This window comes from Mustela lutreola, chromosome 4 (genome assembly GCF_030435805.1).
Source record: "Mustela lutreola isolate mMusLut2 chromosome 4, mMusLut2.pri, whole genome shotgun sequence".
NCBI lineage: Eukaryota > Metazoa > Chordata > Mammalia > Carnivora > Mustelidae > Mustela > Mustela lutreola.
Window position 1 is genome coordinate 15,559,485 of NC_081293.1, and position 14,829 is coordinate 15,574,313.

The window sequence follows — 14,829 nt, forward strand, 5'->3', positions numbered from 1 at the left end:
CAAAGCGGGAGGCTGGAAAGCCACTAATAATAGCACCAATATTATTAATAATTATCTTAAATTAAGAATCCCAGTCGGGAGAGGGGAGGACGCAGACCCTTACCGCACGCCCCACCTCGCTCGGGGACAAAAGCCCCGCCTGGCGCGGCAGCCGAGCGGGCGGCACGTCCCCAGCGGCCGCTGGACAGGGTGGGCCCGGCCGGGGCGGGGGAGGCGGGGGAGGCCCGGGAGGCCGGGAGGCGGGGGAGGCCGGAGAGGCGGGCCCCGCCCAGCGCGGGCCGCGGGCTGTCAGCGTTGCCGCGCCCAGCGGCGGGTCCCCGCGGTCGCAGCGTCCCCGCCAGCCTGCCGCGCTGCGCCCAGCGGGCGGCCAGGTGTCCTGCGGGCGGCGTCCCCGCGCTGCCAGCCGCCTCCCCACGGCGGACGGCGGGCGCGTGTGCGCTGGGGTGCGTTTCGGAGATATTTTCCTCCCCACGCCCTGCCGGGTTCCTCCTCTGCCCTCTCCGCTTCGGCTCCTGCTGCCTGAACCATGTCCGCAAGGGGTGAGTGGGGACCAGGTGGGCACCGTCCCTCGACCCCGAGCCAGGCCCCGCGGGGCAGGGCGCAGACCAGGGCGGGCCGGGCAGGTGCGGAAGGGCGAGGGGCTGTGGGAGTCGCGCTGGCCCCAACCCGGCCTGAAACTTTGGCAGGGGATCCCTGGGCTCTGGGCGACTTGGGGGGGGGGGGGGGTAAAAGGAAGCCCTCGCCCTTGACCTTGATCCCCGGATGTGGGCGAAACCTGAGGGCCAAGGTCGGTGCCTGGCTCACCTGTGCAAGCCTGAAGGCTGGGCTGGGAGGGCGTGGGGGATGGGCTTCCCGTTGCGCGTCCTGCTGAGGAGCCGCCAGAAGGGCTGTCCAGGAGAGGAAGAGGTATTTTTTTCCTCCTTCTTGTTACCATTTTGCAGCTTGGTTATGGAAGGAATCCAGGGCTTGATGCAGTAGGATTTAAAGCTGCAGTGCTTATACCCCATTAAAAAAAGTAAATTCCCTTACCTGTACTCCTCTTAGCATTAATCTTCATTTCCCACCCATTTTCTTTCTGGAGTGAAACAATTACTGCAGGTAAAACTGGGTGAAAGTAAAATAAAATAAAATAAAAAATTCCAAATTGCTTTTCAGGCAAGAGTGAAGGGAATGTATTTCTTGCCATCTGGAGCCAGTGGTGATGCTGGGGAGAGTGGGTTAGTCATAGCTCAGTGGCTGCTACTATGAGTGAAATATTAAAGAGATCAAGTCATTGTGCAGTTTGCTAGCAATTAAAATGAGCGACTTGGTTGCTTTGCCATAAGTGTTTAAGGAAAATATTGATTATCTTTAGAAAGAGTATTTGCAAAGCAGTAAGTACCACCCCTTTTGATACCCTAAAACTTGTAAGAGGAGTTGCAGAGTTGTTTTTGCGTCTCTCTTTTTTTTTTGAGTCTGAAGGGTTAACCCTGCTTTTGGAGTGGGGCAGTTAAGGAATTTAATAACATCTGTTGGATAATTTAGTGCTGCTTTCCAGGGTTCACTCTGGGGCATGTAATGAATAGACTAATTTCTTATGTTTAGATTTCTTTTGAAGGAAACGGGTCTTTGTTGATATGGCAATATGGTTGAGAGGTTCCATACCTGGACATGGGGTGGGAAGGCTAGGTGGAATGACAGAATGTACATTTGTAAATACTGGGCTCCGGAGCTGACAGGAGGCCCCAAGATACTCCCTGCCTGATGTTGCCTAATGATTTGTAATTAAAGAAAGAAAAGAGGGTGGAACAGATATGATTCTAGGGATCTGGGTGTGTGTATGGATCATCCAAGCGACTCCAGCTGTACAATCCCTAAACTGCGTTCTAGCACGGAGGCTTTTGGTCCTGATCTCTGTTCTGAGTACGACAAGGCACATGGGAAGAATCTCTCTCATAGATTATAAAGCTGTCTATGGTCAGAGTCCACTTCTGACCCAACTTGACATCACCCAGACCACTTAGTACAGTACCTTGCACTGTAGGAGCCTCATAACTACTACTATTGGGAACCTGCTATGTCCTAGGAAGCATCAAGTTCATTAAGAAACCAATTCCCTCCCACTCACCCCCACAAACATCCCTGGAAGTTTCGCCGTATCTCTGGCCCCTTCTGTTATGGGGTCTCTGTGCTTTATCTGAGGTTATGAATGAGGACGGCCCCAGGGATTCGGAGAGCTAGACCTCTGGGTTGGGTTCAAATATTTCTCAATATTTCTCAAATATTTCTTCTTGAATCTGGTTTCAAGAAGGAAGATTTGGAGTCAGACACAGACATGTCACTCAGTTGTCTTGTTTTCTCTTCAAACTGTGTTTATAATTTTGCATTTAACAGTTAAAAATATGACTAATATTGCAGGGACAAAAAACCATGATAATCGGTGACAATCATTGCATACTTATTATGTGTCAGGTACTTTGCATGTATTAAATTATTTAATTTTCACAACAACTGTCAAGTAGATACTGTTATTACCTACCCATTTCACAGATGAGGGAACTGAGATATTGAGAGATTGTATAACTTGCCTGCGCTCAAATAGTTGGTAAGTCGCAGATCCTGATTCGCATCCAGGTCTGTCTGACTTCTGATCACATCACTTTGTTTTACTGCCTTTTCAAAGTTATTAGTCCTTTGAATATTATAGTAAACATCCCAGTCATTGATTTTCCAAGACGAGAGAGAAAATGCCCTATACATGAGTTTAAAGGAGATGGCCTTCGTAAGTAAGTAGGAATTCCCAATGCATTCATGGGCACTTGGTAAGGACAGAGTGAAGGGAAAAAGACCACTTGATCCTACTGTTACTAACTTGGGATTTCCACTCTGTTTCCTCCTACTTCAGTTTAGAGGACCAGAACTTCTTAATGTATTACTGACTGAGGATTTTTCTAATGCTTTTACGAAGTGCTTTTATTTTTATGAATTTGTAAAACAAAAACCAAAAAACCCCCCACCCACCAACCAATCAACCAAACAAATCCAATTCTAGGTGATTAGCAGAGTACCTAATAGAGGAGCTATTGAATTAAGCTGGTTTGGAAAAATGTCTGCTTGCCATTTATTCTTTTACAAAAGATGTCAAAACTGTGAGCTTTACTGTGTGGTTTTTTAATTCAGTATCTGCTCTCACCTATACTTCTGAAAGTAGAGATAAAGTTTCAGGGTCAGAAAGTTAATGTGTCTATTTAAATACCCAATTTGTAAGTGGAAAGGTCTTTAGACATTTGGAAAGATAAATTTCATTAATCTAAGAAGTGATCTCTGCTTATTTCTAATATCTAGCCTTGTAGGTTATAGTGGGGTAGAACTATTTTTTAAACATCGAAAACTATTGAATTTCATAAGAGAAGTGGTTTTATTAAAAATTTTAGAGAGAAAAAGATCATTCTTTTTTTTTTTTTTTAAAGATTTTATTTATTTATTTGACAGAGAGAAATCACAAGTAGATGGAGAGGCAGGCAGAGAGAGAGAGGGAAGCAGGCTCCCTGCTGAGCAGAGAGCCCGATGCGGGACTCCATCCCAGGACCCTGAGATCATGACCCAAGCCGAAGGCAGCGGCTTAACCCACTGAGCCACCCAGGCGCCCGAGAAAAAGATCATTCTTTAATTCATCTGGTCTTTAAGATAGAAACAGGGTTGTAAAATTCAATTCCCTACTCAAACTAACAATAAGAAGTATTCTTTAATTCCATAATAGGACAAGATAAGACATTACCATCTTATGGTCTTTTAGAATATTTTCTTTCTTTTTTTTCCTTTTAGAATATTTTCATCAAAGACTTTTAATTTGGTGGTGTACTTTTACTACTGAAGGCCTAAATGGAGCTATCATATCTTGAGTTTTGGGTTGCCAACTAAAGGAAATTACAACACTTTAGAACAGAGTTCCTAAAACTGGGGAGAATGATCTAGATAATCTTTTTAAAATGTTGATTCCTAGGCCTCATTCCAGATCTAGCGGCTCATAAACTCTGAAGACAGAATCCCCAAATCCATGTACATGAAAAGCTCCCCAGGTAGTTCCGTAAACCATTACAGTACAGCCATAACAATCATCTGGAATAGTTGACATACTGATGTGAGGGCCCTGTTTCAGATTTACTGAGTCAGAATATTCATGGAGAGGCCTGGGAATCTGAATGTTTACTAAGCCCCCAGTGGATTCTTAATGTATAGACAGATTTGGCAGCCACTGAATTAAAGCTTGTTTCTTCTAATTTAGGGTTCTGTATCATTTTTTTTAAAGCTGCTTATGAATTATAAAAGTAATGTGTTATAATTCATTAATAATATATTAATGTAATAAAAATATTTTATATTACCAAATTTATAGATATACTAAATATTTAAATTATAAAGTAATATATACATTCAAACAGAAATATATAAAATTAAGAATGAAAATTCCCTATTTTTAACTCTCTTCCTCCCAAATCCTGAGAATTAGGTATGACAAGCAGTACATACTGTGCCTACTGCCTGAAAGTTTCCATCTAGTTAGATTTGGTTAAATATAATAAATCTTAAATGCCTAGTCTGTACAAGACATGTGACAATGTACATGTAAGAGATCACTCATGAGCCCACTAGGTTTTCAGAATCTTGAGTCTTGAGAAGAAAGGTGCAGGTGTATGTAGATAGAGTCCATTGCTCTGGCAGAGAAAGACCTCAAAGTATGTATGCTCTAGAAATGTTAGATCATAATCTTTGTTTTTAGAACTTCCATAAAACTGGAAGAAATCTGAATGTTCATCCATTGGGAAATGAGTGACTAAGTTATGTTACATCCATACAATGGACAATTATGCAACTATTAGAAAGAATGAGTTAGATTCATAATGTGTTTTGTCTGGAGGGATGGCCATGATACATGGTTAAGTGGAAAAAGGCAAGTTTTAGAATAAAGTATATGTAATGCACAATCCCGGTTTTGTAAACTCAGAGAAATCCATATGTGTGCATATGTTTATGTGCTCTGGAGGCACAGAAAATACCATAGACACCAAGATTACCTCAAAGGCAAGAGTGAGGAGGGGAGATAGCTGGCTTTTTAAAAAATACATCTTTCTGTTGTTTGCTAAGAAGTAGGCATAGCCTTAATAGATTGAGAGAAAAATCTAGTAAAGAAAAAAATGTACAATTCCTCCCCATTCATTCATTTTTGTCAAGTCAGGAACATAGGTTTTTATTCATTCATTCAGTATTTATTGCACACCTGTTATGTGCCAGCAGTTGGTGAACAGGACCCAGTATATATCGTCAAGGAGCTCACAATTTTGTGGAAGAGACAAATGCATAAATACTTACATTAATAGGATATGCTGAGTGCAGGGAGAAAGAGAGAAATAATATGGGATATATAGGGAGAGTATTTTGGTGATAGGAAAGAGTGGCCAAGAATATAGCCATGGGGTTAAGGACTATGAGATCTTGAAGAAAACGGACTTTTGTGTTCTTAAGGAACGAGCTTGATTCTTAGATGAGCCAGATGACCAAGGATGGGATTGAGGGACAGGCTCTTTAGGGAGGGGGCATAGAAGAGAAACAGTACGATGTGTGTTGACCTGGAAAACGTGTTGGTGTGGGATGGCACGCTTGCCAGTGAGAGGAGAGCCGAATCTCAGCTGAGTCAGGAGATGGCAGAGGGCACTTCGGGGAAAGGCTAAGGATGTAGGGAGTTTTATTTACAAGGAGCTGTGGTTCCAGACAGCACAATGGAAGGTTTTCCGTGGTGAGAAAATGTGCAGTCAGAGGGAAGAAGCACAAGGGAGAAGGCGATGAGAGGGGAGAGGAAATGAACAGGGATGGGAGCTCTTCATTGTTTCCATGAGTCAGACTGCAGGAATGAGAGAGGTGGTTGGATGCGATTGGCCTCAAGTGTCCTCGCTTTGGCATGGGGGCTTTGGTTGCAGACCATGCTGAGTCCCGGGACGTATCTGCTGAAGGCAGAGAGGCAGCGAGGGCTGTTATCAGCTTTCTAGAGTAGCAGTCAAGTCCTCTGCTGGATGATGGTTCCTCCACAGTGCTGGGATGTAGGGCGACCATAAGAATCAGAGCTACATTCTTTTTGTTGACCTCTTCCAGTTCCGTGCTTATGGTAGGACTCCACGAACTTGTCTCTCTTTGTTGACAACGGGGAGACTTCCGTCCCATTTCTTCCTTCTCTCTCTTACCTCTTCGTGGAACTCGATGGCTGTTACAACAACCAGTTGCATCACTCAGCCCTTATCAGTTTCTCATGGTGATGCTGTAAAGATTAACGCATGGGGAGGGGTGTTTATTTGGTGTTATATGGGGGCCATTTTCCTGGCCTGTCTTAGCCAAGTTTTTTCCCTCTGAGTTACAGAGCCTCAAGCAGTTTAACAAACTGAAGACAAATAAGATATGTTTGAAAGCCAAGTTTAGCCATTATTAGTTTTGATATGAAAAAAATCAAAAGAGCAACACATTACACTTCTAGCACTTTTCTTGTATTTAGAATAAATGGGTTCTAATTCAATATGTAGATTTTTTTAACATAAGAGAAATACTTTTTGACATTAGTATCTTGTAAGTGGGAGAATCATCTTTCAGAAAAGATTTTCAGAAGGTTAAATTGTTCCCACATTGTATCTGCAAATAGCATTACCTTTTATTTATCCATTTGTGTTTAGTTTTAAAACCTCAGGTAGAGAAGTTGGAGTTAATCATATTTTCTCAGGTTATGGCTTATTGTCATCATGAGTTCATCCGACTCTGCTCTTATCTTAGCTGCCTATCTATTTATTTATTTTAAACTTTAAAAAAAATTTTTTTTAGTAATCTTTAAGCCCAATGTGGGGCCTAACTCATGACCGTGAGATCAAGAGTTGCATGTTCCTCTGACTGGACCAGTCAGGAGCCTCTCCCATTCCTTTTTTAAAAATTTTTTAATTTTTATTTTTTGCATAGGCAACTATTCTAATGAAGTTGATATGCATGTCAATGGTTTTTAATAGCAAAACCAATTCTTAGACCAGTTTTTATATTTGAAATTATAAATATCAAGTTATTTTATGTATGTTCTGTATGTATTATATCTGTATGTTTCTGAGGATTAGTCAAAGTCTTAAGTAACTGATTTTTATGAACATGTACCTATTTCTGATCTTATTTGGAAGTTTACATCACTAAATATAATAGCATGTCTTACTCTATTAGGGACTAGTTATATCCAATGAAAAAAGGTTAGTCCTCACCTCAGAGGAACATAAACTGAGTTAAGTGTGTGTTTATGTGTATGTGTGTGTGTGTGTAAAGTTAAATACACAGCTGATTGGAATAGGATATGGTAAAGATTTTCATCTGGGAGTAATCATGCTACGGGAAGATCAACTAATTGTAGCTGCCAATAACCAGAGCATCTTTCCTTCACAGAGGAGATGGAATCTGATATGTTAACTGGGCCTTGGAGGGTGAGTAGGAATGTGACAGGCAGAACACTAAAGATGCGCTTTCTTTCTAGAAGGAGCAGCACAGGTGAAGCACGGAGGAGTGAGGGTGCAGGGTATGTGGGGAAGAAGTCTGGGAAATACGAGGGGGCACAAGATTTGTGGTGGGGAGGCTAGAAGAGCAGGAAGACAAGGGGAGAATGGATGAAACTAGTAAGCCTCTACACCACAGTCTTTCCTAAATAGAGAGCTACAAATGCAGAGAAGGGAAGGGAGAGGTCTCTTCTTGGTAACATTCAGGTAACAACTCATCCCTGGTTGTGCAACTGCCCACAATCCACATTAGACATGGTATTTTATCACCACATAATGCTGCAGGAAGTTACATTTTATCCTGACCACAGTTCTCACTGAGGTAGAAATCTTGCCAAAGGCCCCCTGTTGTGTTTCCTTTCATATGGCAGATTAGGCTATCTGAGCCTTATCCTTAGCTTTGTACTTGACACCACAACATCCCATGCTAAGAATGCTGGCACACAGGAAGGCTGCATACAGAACAGCCAAACAACATGTTTGTGTATAGCAAAGGGAAGGAGTGAGGCCATTCTATGGGATGGATGGACGGATGCAAGGTTGATATTGCTAGAGATGGCTACTTGAACCAGAGTGAAATACTAACCGTTCACATTCCTTTTCCTTTCCCTATCCAAGTACACTGGAGACCAGGGATTAAGCAGATAATGGGCAGCCACAAGTGAAGTACACATGAAGAACAAAGAAATACATATGAACACACACAAAGAAGTGTGTGTTCTTTTTTTTTTTTTTTTTTTTTAAGATTTTACTTATTTATTTGACAGAGAGAGAGATCACAAGTAGGCAGAGAAGCAGACAGAGGGGGAAGCAGGCTCCCCGCTGAGCAGAGAGCCTGATGCGGGGCTCCATCCCAGGACCCTGAGATCTGAACTGAACTGACCTGAACTGAAGGCAGAAGCTTAATCCACTGAGCCAACCAGGTGCCCCAGAAGTGTGTGTTCTTTTTTTTTTAAGAAGTGTGTGTTCTTAACCTGATCCTATTTAAAAAAAATTTTTTTTTAAATTTGTTTACTTGACAGAGAAATAGAGAAAACATAAGTAGGCAGAGCAGCAGTCAGAGGGACAGGGAGAAGCTGGCTCTCCTCTGAGCAGGGAACCCATCTTGAGGCTTGATCCCAGACCTCTGGGATCATGACTCGAGCCGAAGGCAGTCACTTAGCTGACTGAGCCACCCAGGTGCCCCGAACTTGATCTTGTTTTTATATGCACTTTACTAGCTCCCTCACTTTGAAGGAAGAACAAAGCCACACTAATTAATAGAGCCCATTAAAATTAAAGATGAAATTTTGTAAAATTTATGGAACATTTCCTTTGAGATGGTAAATTAGTCTTTATCATCTTTTATGGGAGAAATATTTTCTTTCATGAGCCTATGATTTCAGGTTCATCCTAACTGAATCTATATTAGTATTCATTGATGTAAGTAGTACTAATCACTTGATACAGTTTGCCATTCCGTTGCTCCAGTCACAAGATGCTACTCAGTAAGATTTCGTATGTTCTTCACTTGTGGCTGCCCATTATCTGCTTAATCCCTGGTTTCCTGTGTACTTGGATAGGGAAAGGAAAAGGAATGTGAACGGTTAGTATTTCACTCTGGTTCAAGTAGCCATCTCTAGCAATATCATCCTTGCATTCATCCATCCATCCCATAGATATCCATTGAGCCTTTCTAGAGTTCATAATCATACACACATCATTGAAAATCCCGCTGTCTGGATTTGTTGTCTTCTGTAGCCCATCTTGTCGATCCGTCTTGGAGACAGCATGGTAAAGCTCCTCAGGTACCTATGACTCTAGCCTTTGGACAGAACAAGCCCCCATTAACTGCAGGCTCCCCCGAGGCACTTCCATGTTTATCTCTTGTCTTCTCCCATGCAGTTTAGGGAATGCTCTTTGCTGCCTTTGTAAGTGCCTCATGGTCTAGAGCACAAATGTCATCCTGTCACAGACAACAGCCTGAGGCCAAAACCAACTCACATACAAACTGGAGAGGGAACTGTTTTAAGGGTAAAAAAAGAAAGAGAGAGAGAGGGACAGAGAATGATAAGAGGCAGAGAGAGGGAGAATATATGAGACCAATAGAGGGATTAATGTAGCTACAACAAGATTATTGAAACTTGAAAATAGAGAGATTGTATCTGAGTTAGAAAAATAAGTATTTGCTAGTATAAATTAATTATTACATTCATTCTTTATTGAGAAGGGAAGAGAAGCAAATGGAGTTACAATTTATGTTAGTTATAAAAGGATTCCATTTAAGAAAATATATGCTTTCTTCTCTCTTCTTCCTCAAAACAGAAATGTCAACCGTTTTTCTGTAAATTTCTTGACAGCAAGCAAGAAGACTATGATGGGCAGTAGTTAACTCTTTTGGTCTTTTGACCTTTCCCACTGCTAATCAATCAGATAATATTTATTCAACCTTTCTCCTCAAGTAGCCAGATTTATTCTATCTCATACATTTCTGGGCTAGTGATACTAATATATTAATTAATGAAATAATCTAACAAATATCTAATGAACAGTCTGGGGTAAGGAAGCATTGTCATGATTTTGGGGTAGAAAAGAATTAAAGGGGGTTAGAATTTGTGATTGAATTAGACTGGGGCAATTAGGAGCTGATCAACATTTATTGCTCACATTTAAATCTATAATATATTTTGCATGTGCCGTATAAGTAAACAACAAAATGGGGTATTTCTGTCTAGAACAAATGCTAAACCGGATGGGACACTGGATAACAGTCACATAGTGGGGCTATCCCCTGCAAATTGGGACCCTGGCTTTCCTAACTGTTTCTAGCCAGAACATGCTTTGGTGGGATTGTATTCCTTTGTCTCAAAAGATACAGTTTTGGTCAATTTCTGAGTTTCTATTTGTAGTATTAGCTACATTGTATATTATCAGCATCAAATTTTAAATTAAATCCTGAGGTGGCTATTTCTTCCCATCAATCTAGTACTTTTCTGGGTTGTTCCCTCTCATGGGAACTTGATATGTTCAGATGTAATTGCTACTAGAGACAAACAAAAACATTTAGTACAAAGTCAAACCCAAATGAATTTTTGGTGTATTTGTGAATTTTTTGAGGGGGGGGTGTTGGTAAATTCACATTATAAATAGAATTTATTTCTATTGGGGGTAAATTATCTAGTGCAGGACTATTGTGGAATGGAAATCTTTAGTATCTTTGGTCCTTCTGCAAACATTTTATTTACTTTAATTTTTTTTATTAGAGAGTGGGGAGATGCAGGGGAGAGGGAGAGAGAGAGCCCCAGATGGGCCTTGATCTTATGACCCAGAGATCATGACTTGAACCAAAATCAAGGGTCAGACACTTAACCTACCGAACCACCCAGGTGCCCCCCACTCTCCCATAGTCATTTTGAATGAATGATTCTTTTCTTCCAGTTAATGCAGTTTTGAAGCAGCTTTAAAATGTTTGATTTACTTGTGGTTATTCTTGGACTCACTACGTACTTGAGGACTCTCTCCAATGTGTTGGAGGTGTATTTCCCTAGTACACTGATTTATTTTATTAGGAAAATTATGTAATATGCATTTACTACTATAAGGAATTTGTCCATATTTTGTTTTATGATAACTGGACGGGCAAGTCCTTATTTAGTAGATGTACATGTAAAATCCTTTGTCTTAGTGAGCCCACCATTAGAATAAAAAAGAAAACAGGAGTTGTGGGTCAAGCACTCAAAAATTACTTGCTGACCGATTAGAGATGATATGACTTTGGTCCCCTGTTAGATAACTTTTTTCAGTCTTATAAGAGGAAGTGCTCTACATACAAAATTATTACTATTTACATTTTAATAAATTAAAGTTCCTTATACAATGTGTACTTTTTCTAGTCCTATAATACCATTATGTAGAAAATAATATTTTGATGGTATATATGAAACTGTTAGTCAATTCATAGTTTCTCCTAAAGAAAATACCCTGTCCTATGTTTGGCTTTAGATTGTGTCCAAGGTCTTTACGCATGCTTTTCTTCTCCAGCTTATTGAGAATTCATTTACAAAACACATCTACCACAGGGGAGCCAGGGGAGAACTGAATGGTAACAATGCAGGGAAATGAGGACAATGAAGTAAACAGCTATTTCTGGCTTTCAGCTCCAAATAGGAATGAACAGAAGGAGAGGAGTCCCAGAGTCTGGGGGGAGGAGGGAGGAGGGGGAAAGCCATAATTTTTAAATGTTACAAAAAAATGCAAAAAAGAGGTTTAGGTTGGCAATCTCTAATGGCTTCCAAGGAGACTTTTGTTGTTGCTGTTCTGTGTAAAACAAGGGAATCTTTATTTTGATTCATTTAAGCAGTTGGGTTAAGTAATGAGCCTGAGCATCCGCGATGGCTTCGTTTTCTCACCAGCTCCTTAGTTACTGTTTGTTTTAGGAGAATCTATTCTGTGGCTAGACTTTATGGAAATTGTAGAAATGTAGTTATAAATCCTGTATTTGTGTGTTCAGTCATTCAGTAAGTATTTAGTTGAACACCTGCTAAGTGCTCAGGTTGTTCTAGGTATTGGGGTAAGGCAGACACTTACCAAATAAACGTGGTGATAGAGGGCTATAAAGAAACATAAAGAAGAAGTAGAAGAGAGACTGCTAGGGAATTAAGGGCAGGGAAGGTGCTATTTTATATGGGATGATAGTGGGAGGCCTTTTTTATAAAGTAACATTTGAGCAGGGACCCAAAGGAAATGAGGAGGGTCATGCAGATTCTGAGAGAGGGTTTTCTAGACGGTGAGACAAACAATGCGAAGGCTTGAGGTCTGTCTTGAGGACCAGCAGGGGGGCCGCTGTTGCCAGAGAGCACAGGTGAGAGGAAGTTAGATGAGGTTGGGGACAGGAGTAGGATGGTCATCCTTGCAGATTACATCCTTGAGTTTTCCTCTGAGTGAGGCCAACTGAGATAGGAGAGCCTTGGGTAGTTCTCAGCAGAGTTGTGACTTGATTTGGTGGCGTTAGGAAAGATTGCTTGGTTAACAACGTGGAGAACAGACAACAGTGAGCAGGAAGACCAGCAAGGAGGCTCCTGTAATGGTCAGAAAAGAGAAGGTGGTGACCTAGACCAGATGGTAGGAGAGCAGTTGGTAAGAAGTCACTAGGTTCTGGAGCTATTTCTAAGGAAGTGTTCATGGGACTTGCTGGTGCGTTGGAAGCATGGAGCACAAGGAGGAGAATTGAGGATGCTTCCTTTTTCTGTTCCTTTTTTCTCTCTCCTTCTCCTTCTTCTTCTTTTTCTTCTCCTCCTTCTCCTCCTCCTCCTTCTCGTACCTGTGAGGACGGCACGTAATTAACTGGGATGGGAAAGAGTGCAGAAGGAGCAGGTTTGAGGAGTACGAAATCAAGCGCTTTGTTTGGACATTTCAGTTTGAGATATTTCTTAGACATTCTATTATGAAGATTTTTATTGTGTCCATTTTACAGATAGAGGACATGAGGCCTAGAAGTAGTAACTTGCTTGAGACCATCTAACTAGTAAGTGGTTGATCCAAGATTTTGTCAATGGTGAGTATACTCTACTCACCTCTTTATATTAGGCTGAAATATATGCCACAAAAATAGTGTATCTATGGTTTATTTCTTAATTATTTATTATTTCTCATTATGAGATAGTTTTCTGCATTTTTAAACATGGCTTGTGTTTAAGGAAAAAACCTGTTATATTATTGCAAATTTTACCATTTATCAACATTATCATTAGCACTACAAAATGCTGCTGAAACATGAAGAAATATATGGCATTCATTCATTCAATCATTCATTCATTCACTTGATGTAATCAGTGAGTGCTTACTGTGAGCCATGCTTGGGGGTGGTGTGGGTGTGGGCGTGGGGTGGGGGTTCCTAGTTTCTCTAATTGCAGAGCTCTCTGACGAGGGAAGGTGAGCGACCTGTGTACAGAAGCTGCAAGGGGCCAGTGTTGTGATGGTGGCACATATAAGACAGTGAAGGAACACAGAGGAAGGGCAGCGGTCCATCCTGGTGGATATTGGACCAAGAAACACCTTACAAGCACGTGGTATTGGAATAGGGCTTTGAAAAACAAGTGGAATTTGCAAAATGGAGGAGTGGTAGAGAAGGATTCCAAAACAGGAAACGGCATGTTATTAGAATTTTAAAAATGGTAATTAAGCATGGTATGCATTAAGAAGACATTTGAAGTGAAGTGTAACAAACAGGAATGCTATGAGGAAAATTTAAAAACTACCTTCGGGAACATGAAATGTTTAAGCCATCAGAGAGAGCTACCGTGCTCCTGGATAACAAAACACCATCTTGAAAAATGTTCATTTCCCCAAAATGTCTCTATAAAAGAAGGGAAGTCCTGATTAAAGTACTAGCAGACTCTTTTTGTAGAGGTATGGCAAAATGTACTCTTCTTTATTCTACACAAACGAGATTCTGAAACAGAAGTGTAATTAAGAGAGATTGGCCTAACTGAATATTAAAACGATATGACACTGTAATGATTAACCCAATTACATTTGGAGAAAAAAATCGAATGGTGGAAAAAGATCAGTGAACACATCTATATGGAATGGAGTTATAGTAAAGTGGCATTTTAAGATCTGTGTGAGAAAAGAGATTGTTCCCTAAATAATGTGGGTATAATACCCGTTTAGAAAAAGTTAATGTGGACCCCTTTCCTATTCCATATGCACAAAATTCCTAGTGTATTAAATAATTAAATATAAAATAAATAAACCAATCAATACCCTGGAAGAAGGCAGGTTTATGACACGAGAATGTTAGAGGCTCCTGACCTTTTATACAGAATAGGAAGCCTTAAAATCATAAAAGGAAAGGTAGATACATTTAGCTACATAAAAGTAAAAGACTTCTGTGTGGTTAAAAATACCACATTCTTCATTCTGGCTTGCGGTACTCACAAGACCCCAGCAGAGCTGACTTGAACCCGGCCTCCTGCAGCAGAAAAGTCCAGCCAGCGGGTAACATGGAGAGAGGCAGAGACAGGCGTGGGATCCCACAGAGGGCCTTTGGGAAAGCTTGGCAAATGCTTTGACAGCGTTATTAGTGTGAGGGATCACCTGAGGGCCTCACTGAAGTTTTACTGTCTGCACAAAGCAGGCTGGACAAGTGCTGAGGACGGCATTCACTTATTCAAGGAAAGAGGTATAGCCGTGGGAAAGGCACAGTCCCAGCCTCAAGAGGCCATGTCAGACCAGGGATTGATATCCCTCTGTGATTGGAAGGCCATGGTCACGTTCACTCTATCCTGCCTTCTAGAACATTTGC

At 41.1% G+C, this 14,829-nt stretch overlaps 1 protein-coding gene across 1 annotated transcript in view; it reads left to right on the forward strand.

Annotated features, from left to right (window-relative positions):
• The first annotated feature begins 304 nt into the window (after positions 1-304).
• Positions 305-14,829, forward strand: part of ABLIM1 (actin binding LIM protein 1) — a 299,492-nt gene continuing 284,967 nt past the window's right edge. The window contains exon 1 of the mRNA XM_059173096.1: positions 305-539. Within this exon, the coding sequence (XP_059029079.1) occupies positions 527-539 (13 nt within the window). The 5' untranslated portion in view covers positions 305-526. The remainder of the gene's footprint in view (positions 540-14,829) is intronic.